Source organism: Coregonus clupeaformis, unplaced genomic scaffold, assembly GCF_020615455.1.
Source record: "Coregonus clupeaformis isolate EN_2021a unplaced genomic scaffold, ASM2061545v1 scaf1311, whole genome shotgun sequence".
Lineage (NCBI taxonomy): Eukaryota > Metazoa > Chordata > Actinopteri > Salmoniformes > Salmonidae > Coregonus > Coregonus clupeaformis.
Window position 1 is genome coordinate 65,295 of NW_025534765.1, and position 23,534 is coordinate 88,828.

Sequence of the window (23,534 nt, forward strand, 5' to 3'; positions counted from 1 at the left end):
GTATCTTAATGCTTATTATGCTTAATGGTTTGGAAATTCTCAGACAGACAGGTAGCCACTAACCTAAAGCTGATGAGGTTGGTGTAGATGAGGGGGGGTAAGAAGAAGGTGAGGATCAGTTTCCAGACCTCCGTGCTCCTCTCCATGTCTCCCCACCAGATCTGAGACAGCAGAGACTGCCAGAGGAAGAGGTAGGAGCAGAGTTAGTCCTGAGAAACTTCAATTAACCACCCTCCATGTTCTAACACACACACACACACACTCTGGAATTCTGGTTAGTTTTATAAGATGAATGTGAACATACAGATCACACGTACACACAGATTCACACAGAGATTCACACACGTACGCACGCACGCACACGCGCACACACACCTTGTCCTCTGACCCCTGATCCCTTGGTTTAATACAGACCTGCAAGCCATCGTGACTGAAGAAAATGCGGGCATCGGCTGCGGTGGCCATCTCCAGACAGGTAGCGTCGCCCCACACTGGAGACTGCCTTATAAGGAGGGTGAAAGAGCGACTCTCACTGCTCTGGTAGCATTCACTGAACACATCTAGAGAGACGATTAAAGGGTTAACACTCAACACTCACTGAACACATCTAGAGAGATTATTAAAGGGTTCATTCTCAACACTCACTGAACACGTCTAGAGAGAGGAAACAGGTCACAGGTTTTCACATTAGGAATAAGGGGTGCGAATTGGTTTGCTTCCATCCTCATCCTACAGGCCTTGAGTCTGAAAATATTGCAAATGGTCCCAGACTGGGATGCCCTCAAGCAGACTTTTCGAACAGGTGGTCCCTTGCATTCTGATCCGGACCCGCTACTAGGCATTATGGGGTGTATTGCTAAACTCACAAAATACAAGCTGCTCACTTGTTTGCAAAACAGATAAATGCCCCAAGGCATTACTTGGATACATTGACTGTCTAGGCTTTAATTGGGGAATCAGAATGTCAGGGAGCAGCCCATCACATTAAGTATCAGACTAGCAAAACATTTGGAACCAACTAAAATTGACACCCTTTGCACAAACAAAAAGCCAGAATAAGGCTAACCCACCATGGGCCAAGTTCTCAAACTTCTGTGCTAGCTCCTTCATAGAGAGCTTGGCCGCCGTCTCACTCTCCAGCTTAGACAGCTCCCTCAGAATCTTACAGCCTGCCAGAGCACTGAGGACAGACTCCCCTGCCTAGACAGACAGACAGACAGACAGACAGACAGACAGACAGAGAGACAGAGAGAGAGAGAGAAAGGGGATTGTTTTAACATCAGTAACATTCAGAGTTCCGGTGGCATTGAAACGCTTGGCTTTCTTTTGCAAAAGAACTATGAATTAACTGACTTATTTTCAAATAATTGTCAACACATACAGTAATATCACATTAAGGTGTGGGATGTTCACTGTATTACAAGGAACAATAGCAGGTCTATTTCGCTCCAGCAGCTATTTTTATTAGCGTTTCAGCCTTTTTGTTCTCGTCTCCTTTGCTCCTTCTGTGCTGTGTGTACTGTGGACCTTCCCAAGCAGACACCAAGCCCCTCCCTCTGACGAAAGATCCCTTCTTCCTCTCTGACAAGCAGTTTCAACTGATCAGTCATATGGACACCGAAACACATTGAGACATTATTTTACTGTAAGAGTGGATAACCTTTTAAGTCTGAACTCCCAATTTGTTTTTACAGAGCAGACCCTACTAAAACGGGACTATGAATGAACATGACTTTGGAAAATGAATGCTCAGTTTCTGTCGCACGTGGCATTGCAATACCACATACCGCAAGCAGCATTTTAGCCACAGACTTATGTGCTACCTGTCTAGTCTGTGTTTTATAAAATGCGCAATGTGCATAAAAATATGCATTTATATGAGGAATTGGCAACTCGTTCTCATTCTGAGAAACAAGCATCTTATCCAGGTAGGCCACTTGATTTCAACATCTAAACAAGGTGAACAGGCTACGTTGTTTAAACAGTTAGGAATGGACAGGAGGGTGTTTTCCATAACAGTTCAACTTTTCTACCTTGTTAGCAAGCAAATAGATTAGCTGGCTACTCACTAGCACATGGGATTGTGCTTGAAAGATTGTTTATGAGATCTTTAGGGAAGGGGGGGTTGGTGGATAGGGAGGGGAGAATGGTTCACGTGGGGGGTTTCTGGGTGGGGAACGACCAATGGGTGGGTTTCCCTGTGAGTCCTGCTTTTTGTTTCACATCCATGGGCTTATTAACACTAAAGATAACAATAACATAATTAATAATATTTTATTTTTAAAACAATGGCAACACTAGCTCTTCTCTCTTGAAATCTGGAAGGCCTAAACTGTCCTATTAAACGTTCCAGCTGTCTTGATATCCTAGCAACAAACCATGTTGATATAGCAACGCTCCAAGAAACACACCTGCTCCAAAAGGACTCACATAGAACAGAAAACAATTTGTACAAACTGTCCGCTTTTTCCATCAGCCCCAAACAAAACTAAAGGTGTAATCATAATGATACATAAGAAACTAAAAATTACCATCTTGGGTAAAGGCGAAGACCAAGAAGGTAGAATCACTTTCCTTAAATGTATCCATAATGGAAAGAAAATTGTATATGCGGTCTGTTAGAATGAACTGAATTCCATCTGGTTATTGGGACAGACATGAATGCAATTTTGGACGTGTGGGAAAAAGCTAATAAGACTAACTACAATTCACATGCAACCAAGGCTCTCCAGCATATACTCTCTGATTATAGGCTAAAGCCCCCCATCTATATCTATCTATCTATCTATCTATCTAGACTTTTGTTACTTTCTTTGCTTTCAGGCCCATGGGGAAGTGATGGTATAGGGTGGAGGGGTCTCTGGTCATTGTGGGGGGAGGGCGTGGGGATTGGGGGGAATGTAAGGGGAGACTCAGGGGATGGATGGGTGGGAGGGGGACTGATAAGCAACCTCTGTTGCTGGGTGGGATGGGAAGGGTTGGGAGGCATGCTTTCTTCAGGTCGGGTCGGGTGGGGGGTGAGGGGCTAGGCGGGGTAGGAAACTTGGTTTTCAGGTGCGGAGGGAGGATGCAGGCAGGTGGATGGGGACAGGGGGGGAATGGGTTGGGGTTATCTTTGTATGTATTTCTTTGATTGTTCCTGTAACCCCTCCCCTCTAAAAAAGATGACAAAACGAAATGAAAAATGAGTCACAAAAAAAGAAAAAAGGGGAGAAAGATGCTAAAATGTGTCTGCATTGATACAGTTCTGAGAGTCAAGTACCCAACCATTTGAGAGTCATTGTTCATTGTTGTCATTACTGCTGCCTGGTCCCATACATTCTTAACTGACTTACCTGGTCAGACAAAAGTGAAATAAAATCATGATTTAATCAATTACCATCTCCCAGAAGTAGATGGCCATCTCGCTGCGGTTCTGCAGCACAGCCCAGATAAACAGAGAGGCCCAGGGATACACACAGCGCTGCTCCCTGTACGGACAATCCCCCAGCAACAACTTATTCACTTGCTGAGAGGGGAGAGAGTAAATACAGCTTGGTTAGTATAACCAGTAATAAAGTGGTATCACCTTAGCAGCGTTGATAATTCAACTATATTGGTGGAGTCTACAGGCCTAGTAAGTAGTAAGTAGGCCAAGTTAGTACACATCACTGGACCTTGTCATTGAGAACAGATGTATTTGTAATTAATGTGCCCTGGTAGTGCACTATACACTTAGAAAAAAGGGTTAAAAAAATCCAATAAAAAATGTGTCACATGCACCGAATATAACGGGTATAAACTTTACCATGAAATGCTTACTTATGAGCCCTTCTGTACAACTGACTAGGTATCCCACTTTCCATTTAATTTCACTTCCCAATGACACAGTGTTTTAAAAAATGTATATGGAAATTTAAAAAATAAGACCAGGAATAAAATACACAAACATGAAGCTATATACAGGCAGTACAAGTACCATTTCACTGTGTAGGGGTACCAGGTATGTGTGGTAGATATGTACATGAAGGCAGGAGAAAGTGACTAGGTATCAGGATAGATGATAATAAGAGTAAAATAAAGAACAGAGTAGCAGTAGCATATAATGAGTGTGAAAGTATGTGTGTGTGGCGTCACTATGCGCATGTGTGTGAGGGGGATGTGTGTGTGTTTGTGTGAGAGTGTCAGTGTAGTGTGTGTGAGTGTATATACAGTATGGTGTATATACACAGTGTACAAAACATTAATAACACCTTCCTAATATTCAGTTGCACCCCCTTTTGCCCTCAGAACAGCCTCAATTCGTTTGGGCATGAACTACAAGGTGTCGAAAGCGATCCACAGGGATGCTGGCCCATGTTGACTCCAATTCTTCCCACAGTTGTGTCAAGTTGGCTGGATGTCCTTTGGGTGGTGGACCATTCTTGACACACACAGGAAACTGTTAAGCGTGATAAAACCATCAGCATTGCAGTTCTTGACACACTCAAACCAGTGCACTTGGCACCTACTACCATACCCCGTTCAAAGCCACTTAAATATTTTGTCTTGCACATTCACCCTCTGAATGGCCCACATACACAGTCCATGTCTCAATTGTCTTAAGGCTTAAAAATCCTTCTTTAACCTGTCTCCTGCCCTTCATCTACACTGATTAAAGTGGATTTAACAAGTGACGTCAATAAGTGATCATAGCTTTCACCTGGATTCACCTGGTCAGTCTATGTTATGGAACACAGCAGGGGTTGGAACCGGTTCAGGGAACAGAACAACATTTTTCAAGCAACAGAAACAGAGCCTGGAACAACAGTGATCCACACTGTTCCAGAACAGAACCGTTATTTTAAAAGCATGGGAACCGGTTAATATCTCTTTTACGTTCCAGGCATTTTTTCTAGTTCCACAAAAAAACACTACAAAGCGCCTATGCAAAACCCCCACTCTGTCACTCAGAAACGTATTCCAGTGACTGCATGCAAGCTGAAAATCTTTGTCAGTGTGTGCGCGCGCGTTTAGGCTACCTGCCCCTCCCCCATCCGAAGCATAGGCTACTGTACAAACATTTCAATCGTGATTCAGAAGATAGGGAAAGAGATTTTAAATTTGCTAGAGAAGAATGGATTAACGTCTTCAATGCTAGTTAAGGATATTATAGGCCTAGTTATCACGTTTCACGTTGAATTTACTACAGTGAGGGAAAAATGTATTTGATCCCCTGCTGATTTTGTACGTTTGCCCACTGACAAAGACATGATCAGTCTATCATTTTAATGGTAGGTTTATTTGAACAGTGAGAGACAAAATAACAACAAAAAAATGCAGAAAAACGCATGTCAAAAATGTTATAAATTGATTTGCATTTTAATGAGGGAAATAAGTATTTGACCCCTCTGAAAAACATGACTTAGTACTTGGTGGCAAAACCCTTGTTGGCAATCACAGAGGTCAGACATTTCTTGTAGTTGGCCACTAGGTTTGCACACATCTCAGGAGGGATTTTGTACCACTCTTTGCAGATCTTCTCCAAGTCATTACGGTTTCAAGGCTGACGTTTGGCAACTCGAACCTTCAGCTCCCTCCACAGATTTTCTATGGGATTTAGGTCTGGAGACTGGCTAAGCCACTCCAGGACCTTAATGTGCTTCTTCTTGAGCCACTCCTTTGTTGCCTTGGCCGTGTGTTTTGGGTCATTGTCATGCTGGAAAACCCATCCACGACCCATTTTCAACGCCCTGGCTGAGGGAAGGAGGATCTCACCCAAGGTTTGACGGTACATGGCCCTGTCCATCGTCCCTTTGATGCTGTGAAGTTGTCCTGTCCCCTTAGCAGAAAAACACCCCAAAGCATAATGTTTCCACCTCCATGTTTGACGGTGGGGATGGTGTTCTTGGGGTCATAGGCAGCATTCCTCCTCCTCCTCCAAACACGGCGAGTTGAGTTGATGCCAAAGAGCTCCATTTTGGTCTCATCTGACCACAACACTTTCACCCAGTTCTCCTCTGAATCATTCAGATGTTCATTGGCAAACTTCAGACGGCACTGTATATGTGCTTTCTTGAGCAGGGGGACATTGCGGGCACTGCAGGATTTCAGTCCTTCACCGCGTAGTGTGTTACCAATTGTTTTCTTGGTGACTATGGTCCCAGCTGCCTTGAGATCATTGACAAGATCCTCCCGTGTAGTTCTGGGCTGATTCCTCACCGTTCTCATAATCATTGCAACTCCACGAGGTGAGATCTTGCATGGAGCCCCAGGCAGAGGGAGATTGACAGTTATTTTGTGTTTCTTCCATTTGCGAATAATCGCACCAACTGTTGTCACCTTCTCACCAAGCTGCTTGGCGATGGTCTTGTAGCCCATTCCAGCTTTGTGTAGGTCTACAACTTGTCCCTGACATCCTTGGAGAGCTCTTTGGTCTTGGCCATGGTGGAGAGTTTGGAATCTGATTGATTGATTGCTTCTGTGGACAGGTGTCTTTTATACAGGTAACAAGCTGAGATTAGGAGCGCTCACTTTAAGAGTGTGCTCCTAATCTCAGCTCGTTACCTGTATAAAAGACACCTGGGAGCCAGAAATCTTTCTAATTGAGAGGGGGGCAAATACTTATTTCCCTCATTAAAATGCAAATCAATTTATAACATTTTTGACATGCATTTTTCTGGATTTTTCTGTTGTTATTCTGTCTCTCACTGTTCAAATAAACCTACCATTAAAATTATAGACTGATCATTTCTTTGTCAGTGGGCAAATTTACAAAATCAGCAGGGGATTAAATACTTTTTTCCCTTACTGTAACTAAAAAAAGGTAAGATGTGTTTTTACATTTTAATTCTGGTGCCACTCTGCACACACAGGCTTGTTAGCTAGCTAGCTCCAGCCTGTTAGCTAGCTAGCTCAAGCCTGTTAGCTAGCTAGCTCAAAGGACAATAAAAGTTCCTCCATAGGAGCCGCTCATACTAGGTATAATTCTGTGAACCTAATTCAGATAATGCATGTCATAACAAGATGCCCAGCGCTTCAAGCCTCCTCCTCAACACTCTCTCGCTTTCTCCCCACCCACAAAATGTCAGTCTCATCTTGCGCCATAGGCTACGCTTGTCTGTCCATCACGCATGTAAACAAATAGCTTGCCTGCTCTATCCGCACTGATTGGTAATTTAATGAGCTAAATGTAAAAAAGGTTGATTTTACAGGTTAAAAAAGGAACAGAAAGGAATTATATAAACTTTTTTTTAGTTCAAACCGGTTCAGAACTTTCTTTTGCTGGTCGGAACAGTGGAACGGAACGATTGAAACATATTTTTGGTTCCTACCCCTGCTAAATAGTATTGTGAGTGTGCATAGAGTGAGTGCAAGATAGGGTCAATACAGATAGCTAATGAAATGGTTACCCAGACTATTTAGCAGTCTTGTGGCCATTTAGCAGTCTTATGGCTTGGGGGTAGAAGCTGTCTCGGAGCCTGTTGGTCTGAGAGCCGATTCTTCGGTATTGTTTGCCTGACGTTAGTAGAGTAAACAGTCTATGGCTTGAGTGGCTGAAGTCTTTGGCAATTTTTCGTGCCTTTCTCTGACAGCGCCTGATATTAGAGGTCCTGGATGGCAGGGAGCTCGGCCCAAAAAATGTACTGGGCTGTCCGCACCACCCTCTATATAATGCTTTGGGGTTGAGGGCAAGCATTTGCCATACATTTACATTTTAGTCATTTAGCAGACGCTCTTATCCAGAGCGACTTATAGGAGCAATTCGGGTTAAGTGCCTTGCTCAAGGGCACATCGACAGATTTTTCACCTAGTCGGCTCGGGGATTAGAACCAGCGACCTTTCGGTTACTGGCACAACGCTCTTAACCACTAAGCTACCTCCCGCACCATACCAAGCGATGTTGCAGCCAGTCAAGATGCTCTAGATGCTTCAGCTGTAGAACCTTTTGGCCCATGCCAAATCTTTTCAGCCTCCTGAAGGGGAAGAGGCTCTGTCGTGCCCTCTTCACGACTGTGCAGGTGTGTGGACCACGTTACGTCCTTAGTGATGTGGACGCCAAGGAATTTTAAGCTCTCAACCCGCTCCACTATAGCCCTGCCAGACGTCTTTTTCCTGTAGTCCATGATCAGCTCCTTGGTCTTGGGACGTTGAGGGAGTGGCTGTTGTCCTGGCACCACACTGCCAATTCTCTGATGATGGTGTTGGAATCGTGTGTGGCCACACAGTCATGGGGGAACATGAAGTACAGGAAGGGGCTAAGCACAAACCCCTGAGGGGCCCCCGTGTTGAGGGTCAGTGTGACGGAGGTGTAGTTGTTGCCTAACCTCACCACCTTGGGCCGACCTGTCAGGAAGTCCAGTTGCAGAGGGAGGCATTCAGTCCCAGGGTCCCGAGCTTGATGATGAGCTTGGAGGGGACTATGGTGTTGGACGCCGAACTGTAGTCTAGGAACAGCATTCTCACATAGTTATTTACCCTCTTGTCCAGGTGAGAGAGAGCAGTGTGAAGTGCAATTGAGATTGCATCATCTGTGGATCTGTTGGGGCGGTATGCAAATTAGAGTGGGTCCAGGGTTTCTGGGACGATGGTGTTGACGTGTGTCATGACCAGCCTTTCAAAGCACTTCATAATTACAGATGCAAGCCAGCATAATGTGATTTGCAGGCCTAATGTGGCCTGTAAACCAGGAGCTTCAGACCACTGTGTTAGGGTATAACTAGGCCCTCAAAGTAAGGCATTATGATATACAGTATGTCATGTATTGTGATAAAAGAGGTTAATTTAAAGACTAATAAAGCTGTTAGAACCTTTTCATAGCGGGTTATACGATGAACCGTTCAAAGATAAAAGGTTTCTCGGTAGAACCCTTCATAGAGGGTTATAGGAAGAACCTTCCCACTGGGCAAAAAGTGGTTGAATCAACATTGTTTCCACATCATTTCAACAAAACAATTATATGTGATGACATTGAATCAAATGGGAAAAACTGATTGGATTTGCAAAAAGTCATCAACGTAAGGGAATTTCGTATTCTTTTCACCCAACTTCTAACCTAAATCCAATGTCATGGTGACATTTGTTCTTGATTTCACGTTGAATTCAAGTTAGTTGACAACTCAACCAAATGTAAATCAAAAATAGACGTTGAACTGATGTCTGTGCCCAGTGGGTTTAGACGATAAAAGGGTTCTTGGTAGAACCATTTATAGAGGGTTCTAGATATAACCAAAAAGTGTTCCCATATGGAGACTGTCACGGTTAACTAAGCCAGAACCCAGAAGCAGACCAGGACACGGTACGTGAGACAAAGGTGAGTGTTTATTAATAGAGTCCGAGTGAAGCTGAATAATCCAGGGAACAGAGCGGGTGGCGTGGATGGGTTGTTGAGGGTGCAGTGGTTGGTCCGGTACTGGCTCGGCAGCCGCCGACCATCAGGCAGAGGTTGGGTGAAGGTTCCGGGTGAGAGACTGCAGACAGAACAAAACGGAGGTCAGTACACAGCAAGTCAAAAAAGGTGCAAAACAACAAAACTAACACTACTGGCTCAGAGACTGATACGCTGACAACATACTGTTCATGGCTAACGATCCGGCAGGAACTGGATGTTGGGCCAGAGCCTAAGAAGGGTGATGATCAGGACCAGGTGTGCAGATTGCTGATGGGATGCAGGTGCGGAAAACCAGAGCGCTCCCGGAGCGTTCCCGAACCCTCGGGAAACTGGAGAATACGAGCAGGAACACTAGTCACCAGACAGGACCCGACTCAGACAGCCGGGATCGTCACAGTACCCCCCTCCGACGAACGCCACCGGGCGGACTTCCCGGAGCGCCAGGATGGAGGCGGTAGAAGTCACTGATGAGGTCTGCGTCTAGGACCTGTCGCCGCGGAATCCAACTCCTCTCTTCAGGGCCATACCCCTCCCAGTCCACGAGATACTGGAAACCCCGGCCCCGCCGTCTGGAATCCATGATGCGACGCACCGTGTAGGCAGGACCACCTCCGATCATCCGAGGAGGAGGAGGAGGAGGCGGAGGAGGCAACAGAGGACTGAGGAAGACAGGCTTGAGGCAGGAGACATGAAAGGTGGGATGGACTCTGAGCGTCCTCGGTAGTTTGAGTCGAACTGCCACTGGATTGATCACCTTCTCCACCACAAACGGACCAATGAACTTCGGTAACAACTTCCTAGACTCAGTCCGTAACGGAAGATCCCGTGTGGCCAACCAAACCCTATCTCCGATGGTATAGGTGGGAGCGGGAATCCGGCGACGATTCGCCTGGAGCTGATACCGGTCCGAAACTCTAAGGAGTGCCTTTCTGGCCCGATGCCAGGTCCGGTGGCAACGCCGAATATGGGCCTGAACAGAAGGCACTGAGAGCTCCTTCTCCTGAGAAGGAAACAGGGGAGGTTGGTAGCCATACAGGCACTGGAAGGGAGACATCCCAGTGGCAGATGTAGGAAGAGTATTGTGGGCATACTCAACCCAAGGCAACTGAGAGACCCAGGAGGTGGGGTTGGAAGAGACCAGACAGCGTAGCGTTGATTCCATCTTCTGGTTGGCTCTCTCCGCCTGACCATTGGATTGGGGGTGAAAACCAGATGTGAGACTGACCGTAGCTCCAATGGCCAAACAGAAGGACTTCCAGACAGCAGAGGTAAACTGAGGGCCACGGTCGGAAACGATATCACTGGGCAAACCGTGGACCCTGAAAACCTCCCCTAACCAGGATCTCGGACGTCTCCGAGGCAGAGGGAAGCTTGGCAATGGGCACAAAGTGGGCGAACTTGCTGAATCTGTCCACGATAGTCAGAACGACCGTGTTCCCCTCAGAAGCGGGCAACCCCGTGACGAAGTCCAGGGCCAGGTGCGACCATGGTCGCGGGGAATAGGAAGGGGGGTGAAGTAGTCCAGAGCTGGGCCGATTGGTACTCTTATTCTGCGCACACACTGGACAGGCAGCAACAAAACCCCGAGTATCCTCGGCCATGGCAGGCCACCAAAAACGTCTGCGAAGAAACGCCATAGTCCGAGCCACGCCAGGGTGACAAGCCATCTTGCTGGCGTGGGACCATTTGAGGACAGCAGGACGAACCGACTCAGGCACAAACAACCGACCGGGTGGACCGTTACCGGGACCGGGCTGAGTCCGAAGGGCCGCCAGCACCTCCTCCTCAATCTTCCACATAACTGCTCCCACGACGCAGTTCCGGGGGAGGATTGTCTCGGTCTTGGACCCACTCTCCTCCGTCTTGGAGAACATCCGGGACAAGGCGTCCGCCTTGCCGTTCTTAGATCCAGGTCGGAACGTCAGGGCAAACTTGAATCGTCCGAAAACAACGCCCACCTGGCCTGACGGGAGTTGAGACGTTTAGCCGATTGCACGTAAGCAAGATTCTTGTGGTCCGTCCAGACAATAAACGGTTGCTCCGCCCCCTCAACCAGTGGCGCCACTCCTCCAAGGCAAGTTTCACCGCGAGAAGCTCCCGGTTACCCACATCGTAATTCCTCTCCGCAGGCGAAAGGCGGCGAGAGTAGTAGGCGCAGGGATGGAGTTTACTGTCCGTGGAGCATCGCTGCGACAGGATGGCGCCAACTCCCACATCAGACGCGTCCACTTCAACGACGAACTGACGGGCCGTGTCCGGTTGAGAGAGAATCGGTGCGTTGGTGAATCGCCTCTTCAAATCCAGAAACGCTCGATCCGCCTCCGGATTCCACTTGAAGGTCCTGATGCTGGAAGTCAAGGCAGTTAACGGAGCGGCCACACGGCTGTAATCCCGGATGAATCTGCGGTAGAAATTCGCAAACCCCAAAAATCTCTGGAGCTGCAATCTCGTACCGGGCTGGGCCCATTCCAGAACCGCTCTAACCTTCTCCTGGTCCATCCTAATCTCTCCCCTGGAGATGATGTACCCGAGAAAGGATGTCGTGTGGGCGTGAAACTCGCACTTCTCGGCCTTCACAAACAGGCGATTCTCCAACAATCGCTGCAGAACCTGCCGGACATGCTGGACGTGGTCGGAAGGTTCCTTCGAGAAGATCAGAATGTCATCCAGGTAAACAAACACAAAGAGACCGATCATATCTCTCAGGACGTCGTTCACCATACTCTGGAATACCGCTGGAGCATTGGTCAGTCCAAACGGCATCACCTGATACTCGAAGTGACCCATCGGTGTATTGAAACCCGTCAACCACTCGTCCCCCTCTCTGATCCGGACCAGGTGATACGCATTGCGTAGGTCTAGCTTGGTGAACACCGTAGCACCCTGTAAGGAGTCGAAGGCAGAACTCATCAAGGGCAGGGGATACTTGTTCTTGACCGTGATGTCATTCAACCCCCGATAATCAATACACGGTCGAAGAGAGCCATCCTTCTTACCCACAAAGAAGAATCCTGCCCCCCAGGGGTGATGACGAGGGACCGAACGAGACCAGCAGCTAGGGACTCCTTGATGTAGGTCTCCAACGCCTCACGTTCAGGTCGGGAGATACTGTATAACCTTCCCTTGGGGTAGACAGCTCCAGGGACCAGGTTGATGGCACAATCATATGGTCGGTGGGGAGGGAGTGACAGAGCCTTCTGCTTACTGAAAACTTCCCCCAAATCGTGATATGTCTCGGGAACCAGGGACAAATCTGGGGGTTTAGCCTCAATCACCTGACTGGGAACCGAATGGGGGCAGGCAGTCTTGAGACAGTTAGCATGACAATCAAGGCTCCAACTCGTTACCTTGCCCGTCACCCAATCGAACGTGGGATTGTGTTCCTTCAGCCAGGGGTATCCAAGGACCAGAGGAACATGGGAAGACGGCAGAATGAAGAATGAAATCATCTCAGAATGATTCCCCGACAACCGCATCTTAACCGGTTCAGTCCTCATCGTGATACGTGCCAGACTACTGCCGTTCAGAGTGGTAGCTTCAATGGCTTCCGGCAATTGCTCCTTGGAAAGCCCCAGCTGTTCCACCAACTCGGCATCTAGAAAGCTTCCATCGGCACCTGAATCGATAAAAGCGTTAATCGCTAAGCTCTGATTCCTGTTCATAAGGGTAGCCGGGAAACGGGGTCTGACAGAGGTATTGAGAGGTCGAAACTGGCTCGCTAAAAGTCCTCCCAACTTTAGCGAGCCGCGCAGTTTGACGACCCGACTGGATCCTGAGAAGCTGATCGGTTGGACGGAACCCATTGCTTCTCCCTCCTTCGCTCTCGGACTCGATTATCCACCCGAATAGACAAAGCTACCAAGCTGTCCAGGTCACTAGGCTCCGGATAGGAGATCAACTCATCCTTGAGCTGCTCCGACAGACCCTGGTAAAAGGCCGCTTGCAGAGACTCCTCGTTCCACCCACTCTCCACAGCCAACGTCTTGAACTCGATCACGAAGTCGGCCACGCTGCGAGTTCCTTGGCGAAGCGAAACAGGCGCCTAGCTGCGTCCCTCCCTCGGACGGAATGGTCGAAGAGCTTCCTCATCTCGGCCGTGAACCCCTGGTATGAAGCCATGCAGGGATCCTGTCGTTCCCCAAACGGCTGAAGCCCACTCCAGCGCTCGACCACGCAGCAACTCAATCACAAAGGCTATCCTAGCCTTGTCTGTGGCATAAGAGTAGGGCTGTAGATCGAACACTAGTCCACACTGCATAAGGAAGGAACGGCATCTTCCCAGCTCTCCCTCATACTTATCCGGCGTCGGAACCTTGGGCTCACGGATGGACACAGCTTCAGAAGCGGCAGGCGAGATGGGTGAAACCGGTAGTGGATCCTCCACCGGACACTTGCGTTGGTTCTGGACCTCCGTCAGACCGGTAGAAAGGTTCCGAACTGACAACGCGATCTCCTGTAGTACCGTGCTATGATGGCCCAACATCTTCTCCTGCTGGGTAATAGCATGGCGAACAGAGTCCAGGTCCGCTGGGTTCATTACTGGCCGGATCGTTCTGTCACGGTTAACTAAGCCAGAACCCAGAAGCAGACCAGGACACGGTACGTGAGACAAAGGTGAGTGTTTATTAATAGAGTCCGAGTGAAGCTGAATAATCCAGGGAACAGAGCGGGTGGCGTGGATGGGTTGTTGAGGGTGCAGTGGTTGGTCCGGTACTGGCTCGGCAGCCGCCGACCATCAGGCAGAGGTTGGGTGAAGGTTCCGGGTGAGAGACTGCAGACAGAACAAAACGGAGGTCAGTACACAGCAAGTCAAAAAAGGTGCAAAACAACAAAACTAACACTACTGGCTCAGAGACTGATACGCTGACAACATACTGTTCATGGCTAACGATCCGGCAGGAACTGGATGTTGGGCCAGAGCCTAAGAAGGGTGATGATCAGGACCAGGTGTGCAGATTGCTGATGGGATGCAGGTGCGGAAAACCAGAGCGCTCCCCGGAGCGTTCCCGAACCCTCGGGAAACTGGAGAATACGAGCAGGAACACTAGTCACCAGACAGGACCCGACTCAGACAGCCGGGATCGTCACAGAGACAAGCCGAAGAACCCTATTTGGTTCTACTTAGCAACTTTTTTTTCTAAGAGTGTATAGGGGAGAGAGTGCTATTTGGAACGCAGCTATGGCAGTCACTACCTTCAGTGTTCTCCAGGTGCTGATGCGCTTGTCCAAACCCAGAGGACTGTAGTAGAAGGGCTGACACACATCTCCCAGGATGTCCCATAGTAACCGTGACACCTGGAGGGAGAGGCGAGAGGAAGTCACATATAACTGAGAACAGAACACCTAAATTAGACTAAATGCGCCTCAACTCCACACACAGCGAATGACCCCATACCTCCCCTTTCACACCTCCTATTTTACCAATTTACCATGCCATTTCTCAATAAATACCTAGTCGTTTCTGTACCATAAAATAAAGTGCAACCCCTCCTCACCTCATACAAGCTGAGCTCTTTGGCAGAGGAGGGTCCTGATATGGGGCTCATAGGATTCTGGGGGCTCTTGAGGGGCGTGGGCTCGTCCGGAGAGCAGGGGACAGTGGGCAGGGATCTGGCCAGGCTCTGCCTCTCTGTGAGGCGTCGCTGGAGAAGCGTGTAGGCCAGAGAGCTGTTGGACAGCGAGCGGTACAGGCCCTCCAGACGCTGGTAGTTCAGGTAGTCCAGGATGTTGAGGCCGTTCTCGTTGAAAAGACGTACAAACTGGGGCTTGTTGTTGATCAGGGCATCCGTCATGGAGTCCTCCAGGTCCTCGTACTGCGGGAGGATGTTTTTATAAACATATCTATCTATCTGTCTGTCAAAAGTGAAATAATACCATCCTACCGAGTGAGAAAATAAAGCAACACTTCACAAATTGGAAGTAGTTGTGATTTCCAACTTCCCTTCACCAGCTTATCTTCTCTGTATTGTTCCAATTTCCAATTCGTGAAGCCGTTCCTTATTTTCCTCATGTTATCAGATACAGAGAAGTTGTGTCTGTCATTTTGAATAGAATAAATGCACTGTCAACTAAATAACATTAAAAAAGTAAATAAATGGCGTTAAACAGTGGCGTCAGAAGTGAGGAGCAGCTCACCCTCCATTGGATGTCTCCATTGAAGAGTTCACTGTTAGCGATGTCCACCCTGTTCCAGGCTACTGCAAGCTTCAGCTCCTCTGTGTACTCACTGGCATCGCTGGACACACGTTTACTGGCTGACAGAAAATTACATAGAATGAATGAATAGCTTGACCAGGATCATGTTCAACATATCTGTCAACAGATAGCAAACACACAACTCACGCACACCTACCTCTGACCAGAGCCTTCAGTAGCACTGTGTCAAAATCATCAGGACTGTCCTGCTCCCCGTGGAACACTGAGATCAGATCTCTGTTCTGATAGATACTCAGAGCCTGGGGAAAGAAAGAGCGAAAACAAAGGAGAGTGAAAGAGGAGAGAGCGAAACAGAGAGAGGGGAGAGACAGAGAGACAGGAGAGCGAGACAGAGAGGGGAGAGAGAGAGAGACAGACAGAGAGAGGGGAGAGAGAGAGAGAGACAGACAGAGGGGAGAGAGAGAGAGAGAGAGACAGACAGAGAGAGACAGACAGAGAGGGGAGAGAGAGAGAGACAGACAGAGAGAGGGGAGAGAGAGAGACAGACAGAGAGAGGGGAGAGAGAGAGACAGACAGAGAGAGGGGAGAGAGACAGACAGAGAGAGGGGAGAGAGACAGACAGAGAGAGGGGAGAGAGACAGACAGAGAGAGGGGAGAGAGACAGACAGAGAGAGGGGAGAGAGACAGACAGAGAGAGGGGAGAGAGACAGACAGAGAGAGGGGAGAGAGACAAGACAGAGAGAGGGGAGAGAGACAGACAGAGAGAGGGGAGAGAGACAGACAGAGAGAGGGGAGAGAGAGACAGAGAGACAGAAAAACAAAGGAGAGAGGGAGAGAAAGAGAGAAATAAGCAGTATGATGAAGTTCTCACTCACTCACACACACCCACCCCACCCCTTCCACACGCACCCTGTCCACAAGCTTCTCCCGGTCTGCCTCGGCAGGGAAGTGCCTCCTGACCCTCTCACGGGTCCTTTCGCGCAGCTCCACGCTGGGGCTCTTGCTCCCCTCACCCTCTGGCGGGGGAGAGGTGCAGCTCATGGGCACATCTGACAGGGCATCCAGCAGCTCACAGATAAGGTCTGCCGCTGGACCAGAACCATTCAACACCAGCCAGGGAGTAGCCTTCCTCAGAGAGAGATCCACCCTCTGGGGGGAGGGAGGGAGAGAGTGTTTGGTGGGAGAAGGGAATGTTCTGGACATGGACAGTAAAGTTAAAAGTGATGATAGTGATGTTATAATGGCTTACCTTCAGCATGGCAGCTTCCCCTGAGATGAGCATACACAGCACAGGGATCTCTATACTGCCACTACCTGGAAGATAACAGGTACAGGGAAGGGGAGGATGGGAGAAATCCATCAAATTACGTTTTTAGTCATGAGTCATTGATCAGATGTCATTGTGAATGTCCATCATATTAATTTCAATGTGTGAATGTTTCATAAGAATGTCCACAAGCATTGTGGGTTTAGAACGGTTAGGTATACGTATTCCTTATTAAAAAATATATATGTAAAAAATTGGAACACTTCACGATAGTGCGTGTCATCCTTGCGCATGGAGACCATGCTAATCTTCTCTGTATCAATCCAATTTAAATATGTGCCCCGACGGATTGGTCACAAAAGAGAAGGAGATTTCCTTGCATTTATACATTGTAAAAAAAGCCAACTTAACCAAAAGCGTTATTATGTGAGTTGAGTGGACTTCAAATGGACAAGAATTTGAGCTAATAAAGATTGTTTACTCAACAAACTCTGTTCGAAGTGAGCTGCATTTGAAAAAGTTTGAGTAAAATTTCAAATTCATGTTTGCCTATACTGTATGTTGGTTCAGCTATATGCCCAAATGTTGGACAAACTCAAAATCCTATAGCAGCTGTTTGCCTTACAATTGTACGTTGAATCAACAAACTCGAAGTGAGACGAATTTGAACAAGCTTGTTGAGTAAAATTACAAATGTATGTTTGCTCAAAACCACGCCCATCATTATCATACAGTGTCTCCCAGCATGCTCTATCGCAGGTTGATTTTCAGATTTGTTTTATTTCAATACCTGTGTTTTTGCATGTACATTGATTGGTTAATTACACAAACATTTAAAAAAAATAATCTAAACTAACCCAATCTGTTAGTAATTGGACTTTCTGCACCTGTTACCGAGATGGCTGTTCCAGTTTATATGATTTAGGTAGTCTCAATACATTTTCCTTGCCCTGGCTGTCATTCTCAATGCGGGTGATTCAAAGTACCAATTGTTGGATAGTCTCACTCTGGCCGGAATTGCACATCATGTGGCCTGTCTGGTCCAATGGTTAAATCCCCGGACCCCGGCACACATGCACAGCCTAGGCTACCAGAGTCGGCATGGGTTCGAGTCCATTGTCATGGGGCATTCCGAGTATTTCATGTGAGCCGCAGTATTTGGCTCTGTTTATGTAAAAGAGCCGCATCATTTGGCTCCAAATGGCTCTTCATTCAAAATGCTTGAAAATCTGAAAAAATGCACACATCTGAAATGTAAAGCCAAAAAAGTAGGCTACCATTATGTCAGATCATGATATGCATGTTCAAATAGCTACATTTTTACCTGGCCAAATTATTAGACCGCCTGAAGAAAAAATATAATAATAATAATAATAATAATAATAATAATAATAATAATAATAATAATGCTCACTGCAAAAATGATGGACCAGAACGATGTGCTCCCCCACTATTTATTGTTTCTGCAGTGATGATTCACCATCTTCAGACAATGATTGTGTAACTTATTTGCAGATAATTGTTGTTTGAAGATCAAAAAGCTGTAGTAGCAGTACGCAAATCAGAGAGCCAATTGAACGTCTCTTTAACCAATGCGATTCAGTTCCCAACGTTCACAAAAAAGAGCTGTTCAAAAATAGCCTTTCGTTCGCGAACGACCCATCCCTAATCTCTCCTACCTTTCCTGTCTCCTCTTCACTGTCTGATCTCAATAAAAACATAATCCCCCCATACCCCCAAAAAGGAAGTACACATCACTTTGCAAGCCAGCATAATGTGACTTGCAGGCTTGATGTAGCATGTAAATCAGGAGTTTCAGACCACTGCGTTAGGGTGTAACTGGGCCTTCAAAGAAAGGCCTTATGATTACATGGGGAAATACGCTAATAAGGTAGAATAAATTCCAAGTTGAGTTAATATATAAATAAACTAGAAAATGTATGTTGGTTCAGTTATATGCCCAAATGTTGAGCAAACACAATCCTATTGCAGCTAGTTGCCTTACAATTGTATGATGAATCAACATCTGGGTTTTTTCCAGTGTAGTCATGATGTCAACAACAGAAACTCCCATTGGTTGCTCACCAGATGAGTTCAACTTTGGATGAACTGTCAAACATTGTTAGTCTTTCTTTCTGAAATATATAAATAATCCACGGAATATAATCAATACAAAAGCGTTACACGAGCATCACTGAGTTATATAGTCTATATCATATCGCAAAGGACATTGGGTGTGAAATGTAGGTGAAAACTCGTACTTGAACGTTATGAGAATTAAATCAAGTTTTATAATTGTAAATACGTGGGAATAGGATAGGGTCTTTAGATGGCAGATAATGACCACTCCACAGACAGCATAACTTTGGCTTACCGTAACCTCACACTAGCATGCTGAAATCTGTGCACAAGAAACATGATTGGTGATAAGAAAAGTCACACTGTCGATCTGAACTTGTACACCTTCAATGAGCGGCTTGAACATACTGCACTTCACCTGTACACCTGTAATGCATTTTATAAACTTTTAGGAGATGGGCGCTAGTCTTAACAGTATGTGTGTGTCTTTGCGTATGTGTGTACTGTGTCTCACCCCATATGCCGGTGCGCTGGTGGGAGATGTAGTCTTCCATCTTGGACCTGAAGGCCGTTTCCTCTCCCCGCCGGCCTACACTACCATCATCCACCAGCAGGAAGGCCTGGTAGTTATTATCCAGGCAGCACGAGTCACGGGACGTGTTCTGGACATAATACCTCGCTGGGAAACTACCCTGAGAGAGGGGGAGGAGGGGAGAGGAGAAACAGAGAAAGAGAGGGGGGTATAAAGAGAGGGGGGAGGGGGAGAGACGGAGAGAGCAAGGGTAGAGAAGGGGCTCAGTCAAGGTAGAGAAAAGAAAGGAGGGGAGAGAGAAAAAGCGAGAGAGAGAGAGAGAGAGAAAGAGAGGTCATTGTGATCACCATCCATTGTGTATTACAATGTCCTTGTTGTTACTAATTATATTTTCTGTGGTTTTGCTTTGCTGAGTGAGAGAGGGTGAGAAGCAAAGAGGGGAGAGATGAAGGAAAGTGAAGGACATTCTTTATTTGTATACAGTGTCCAGTAGTGTGTTCCTGTGCCTTCTTACGTGCGTGTCTGTGCATGTTTCATTCTGTATACGTTGAACATTGTGTGTGTGTGGTCATGACGTGTGTGTGCATTCGTGTGTGTAAGTGTGTTTGTGTCTCTGAGCTCGCATGTGTGTGTGTGTGTGTACCTGTGCATTAACTAGCTGCTCTCTGTTATGCACCATCCCCCAGGGGGCCACGCCCACAGCAATGACTTTCTTCTGGGAGAGGGAGGACGCTGCCGCAGCATGATCTCTCACTGCCTCCCCAACACAACGACCCACCCCCTCCCTCAGCCCCCCCGTCACTATCCACGCCCCTGGGATAGAGAGAGGAAGTGACAAAGAGAAGAGGAGGGGGAAATGTGGGGAGAGAAGGGGGAGGGGAAGAGATGGATGTGGGGGAGTGAGAGAGAAATGTTTATGACACAGTAAGTGCATACATTTTTTGAATAAGTATGTAATCCCTGTAGGAATTGAACCCACAACATTGGAATAGCAAGCACCACATTCTTACCAACTAAGCAACAAAGGATCATAGACAAACAATATACATACAGATAAGGAACAGGAGCCTGTTGGTTATTAGTCAAGGGCACTGTGAAAATATGTGAGATGCATCCATCCTTTCCTTTAAAAGTTATTTTGTCCATTTAATGGCAGTGAAAGATGATGTCAAATCAATGATTATGTATTGGAATCAGGCCCAGAAAGGGTTATCTTTCAAATACTAAATTTGAATGCTCACTTATGCACTTATATGAAACTATTGTTCTGTATATCCTGTTCCTTCTCTGGATCAGCTGTCATCTGACCTACTGGTTTATGGCTGAACTTGCTTATTTCCCTGCCTTGATTTAATGAACCTGGCCTAGGTGGTCATGTGAACATCTAACCAGTACAGTCAGCATGGCATTGTCCTCCAGAAACCAGTCTCTCCAGTTCCTACGCCAGTCTCCTTCTCAGCTAATTTATTACCTGGTTTACTTAAAAGGCACATCTCCAAAGGAGAACGCTGATGACATCAGGCCAACTCCTTGAATGGCTTACTCCATGAAGTTTGTACTTTTGTCTAAAAAACCTATTTTGCTCAAAACCTTCTTTTTTTTAACCTTTAAGTACATTACTGTATTTATAAGTGGGATATTGTTTTTAAAAGTTCAAAAATAGCTGGAGTGCGTCTTTAAAAGTATACTATGGTGAGTTGAGAAGAGAATCAGAAATACTGTTAGAATGTTTTTCAATTGACTGCCATAGCCCCAATTAAAAAAGTAAACATTGGCTGTTAATTACTTTTTTTTTTTTACATGGTTGGGCTCAGGACAAGTTTCAGATATAAAAATGGGGTCGTGGGCCAAAAAGGTTTGGGAACCCCTGTACTATAGTATTTACTGTACTGTTTTTACAGACTGTAGTACGGTATACTATAGTATTTACTGTAGAGTTTTTGCGGACTGTAGTATGTGCTGTAGTGTTTTTGGGGACATTACTGTAGTATTTACTACAATGTTTTTGTTTTATTATCTTTGACGTAGAAGTAGGGGGCTTTCTCCTTATGGAAACCTACTGGACAAATACTACTCTGAACTGAGTTACAGTTCATATAAAGGAAAACAGTCAATTGAAATAAATTCATTAGTCCTTAATCTATGGATTTCACATGACTGGGAATACAGATATGCATGTCTAGGTCACAGATATCTTTTTTTTAATGTAGGGGCATGGATCAGAAAACCAGTCAGTATCTGGTGTGACCACCATTTGCCTCATGCAGCGTGACACATCTCCTTCGTATACAGTTGATCAGGCTGTTGATTGTGGCATGTGGAATGTTGTCCTACTCCTCTTCATTGGCTGTGAGAAGTTGCTGGATATTGGCGGGAACTGGAACACGCTGTCGTACACGTCGATCCAGAGCATCCCAAATGTGGAAGAACTGGGACATTTTCAGAACTTGCATGGCCATCGAGGGGCTACCAGGATGCTCGACATGGCTGGAGTGGGGAGTATGATGCCTATACGGGGTAAAGCGTAGAGCAGTATATGAGAACGTCCAGCCCTAGAGGTGCATAACCTGATATCGCAAAGAACTACGGGCATTGTGCCTTTTCATGCGATGCGACGTGATCTACGGATGCTTGTCCGCATTTCTCCACTACTCGGGAATGGAGTTTCCAATATCCGTAAAGGGGATTCCCTCTGGACAATAAGTCCACTCCTACATCGAGTACGCCAAGGACATGAGTCGCGCGTAAAGAAAGTTGATGAGTTTCGCTCCACAGAATAATTGGCTTTGCTAGGCTGTGGCGTCTCAAGGAACGAGTGCAGACCTGGCGATTTAATTTGAAGCGCGCCATTTGCTGAATGGGGCTGAATGGCACACAAAAAAACACTAAGGCTCATGGTGAAAGTGGCTGTAACTTGCAAAGGATCATGGTGAAAGTGGCCGTAACTAGCAATGGATCATGGTCGATGTAGTCGTTTTCATCCTGCCTGAGAGAGTCAACCCAACCCAGGACACCAGTGTGTGCCTGTTTGTGTGTGTGTGTCTCACCTGTTCTGTGTGCCGCCTTGACCAGCCCCTGTCTCAGCACCTCCCTGACCCAGGTCTTGACCTTCTCGCACCCCCCACCCCCCACAACAGAAACCACTAGGTTGGGGGAGGGCACCCCCCAGTGGGCCGTCATCAGGCTGTACACGATCTGAGGTGGGGTGTCAAATGACAGACGCAGGAACTGACGAATAGGAAGAGAAGAGGAGAAGAGGGTGGGGAAGGGACAATGAGTATCGCCACACAAAGTTATGACGATCAAGAGGCTTCATAAAGTGCTGCTTGCTAGTTGCTTGTTTTGCCTATATGATGTAGCTAATCGAAAGTGAAGAGATGTCGGTACAGGTGAGAACATTCCGTCTGACTGAGCCAATGTTGTGAGGCCTGGCAGCACTGCTAAAACACTGACTCCTTTGCCATGGTTCCATAGAATGCCAGACAGACGTTCTGCTGTGACAGCCTCATATCTCACCACTGCTAAATCTCTCTGTATTTATGAACAACACTTCACTAGCAATGTACACTCAACCAGACCCGATGTAGATGAGCAAAATATTGAAATGAACTACACTACCGGTCAAAAGTTTTAGAACACCTACTATCTTCTGTATACCCCCTACCTTGTCACAACACAACTGATGGCTCAAACACATTAAGAAGGAAATAAATTCCACAAATTAACTTTTAAGAAGGCACACCTGTTAATTGAAATGTATTCCAGGTGACTACCTCATGAAGCTGGTTGAGAGAATGCCAAGAGTGTGCAAAGCTGTCATCAAGGCAAAGGGTGGCTATTTGAAGAATCTCAAATATAAATTAGATTTTTATTTGTTTAACAGTTTTTTGGTTACTACATGATTCCATATGTGTTATTTCATAGTTTTGATGTCTTCACTATTATTCTAGAATGTAGAAAATAGTAAAAAATAAAGAAAAACCCTTGAATGAGTAAGTGTTCTAAAACTTTTGACCGGTAGTGTACATTCAAATTTTTGTCATTTAGTGTTAATGAATGGCTGTGTGACGTATTCACTTCATAACATATAGCATTGTATAACATCATGAGATTAGCATGAACTCAATCTCTCACTAGGGTCATGTGGTAAC

At 46.5% G+C, this 23,534-nt stretch overlaps 1 protein-coding gene and 1 non-coding gene across 2 annotated transcripts in view; both read right to left on the bottom strand.

Annotated features, from left to right (window-relative positions):
* The window catches only part of LOC121568622 (transient receptor potential cation channel subfamily M member 4-like), a 53,888-nt gene that overhangs the window by 21,119 nt on the left and 9,235 nt on the right, over positions 1-23,534 (bottom strand). Inside the window, exons 4-16 of the mRNA XM_045218002.1 lie at positions 22,431-22,611; positions 20,027-20,196; positions 19,366-19,543; positions 16,755-16,819; positions 16,415-16,654; positions 15,702-15,804; positions 15,485-15,603; positions 14,845-15,162; positions 14,543-14,644; positions 3,380-3,508; positions 1,071-1,200; positions 415-560; positions 64-176 (exon numbers count right to left, since the gene is read on the bottom strand). Of these exons, the coding sequence (XP_045073937.1) occupies positions 64-176; positions 415-560; positions 1,071-1,200; positions 3,380-3,508; positions 14,543-14,644; positions 14,845-15,162; positions 15,485-15,603; positions 15,702-15,804; positions 16,415-16,654; positions 16,755-16,819; positions 19,366-19,543; positions 20,027-20,196; positions 22,431-22,611 (1,994 nt within the window). The remainder of the gene's footprint in view (positions 1-63; positions 177-414; positions 561-1,070; positions 1,201-3,379; positions 3,509-14,542; positions 14,645-14,844; positions 15,163-15,484; positions 15,604-15,701; positions 15,805-16,414; positions 16,655-16,754; positions 16,820-19,365; positions 19,544-20,026; positions 20,197-22,430; positions 22,612-23,534) is intronic.
* Positions 17,021-17,127, bottom strand: LOC121570789. Its single transcript, XR_006001530.2, has one exon. It is a non-coding gene; the product is annotated as a U6 spliceosomal RNA (small nuclear RNA).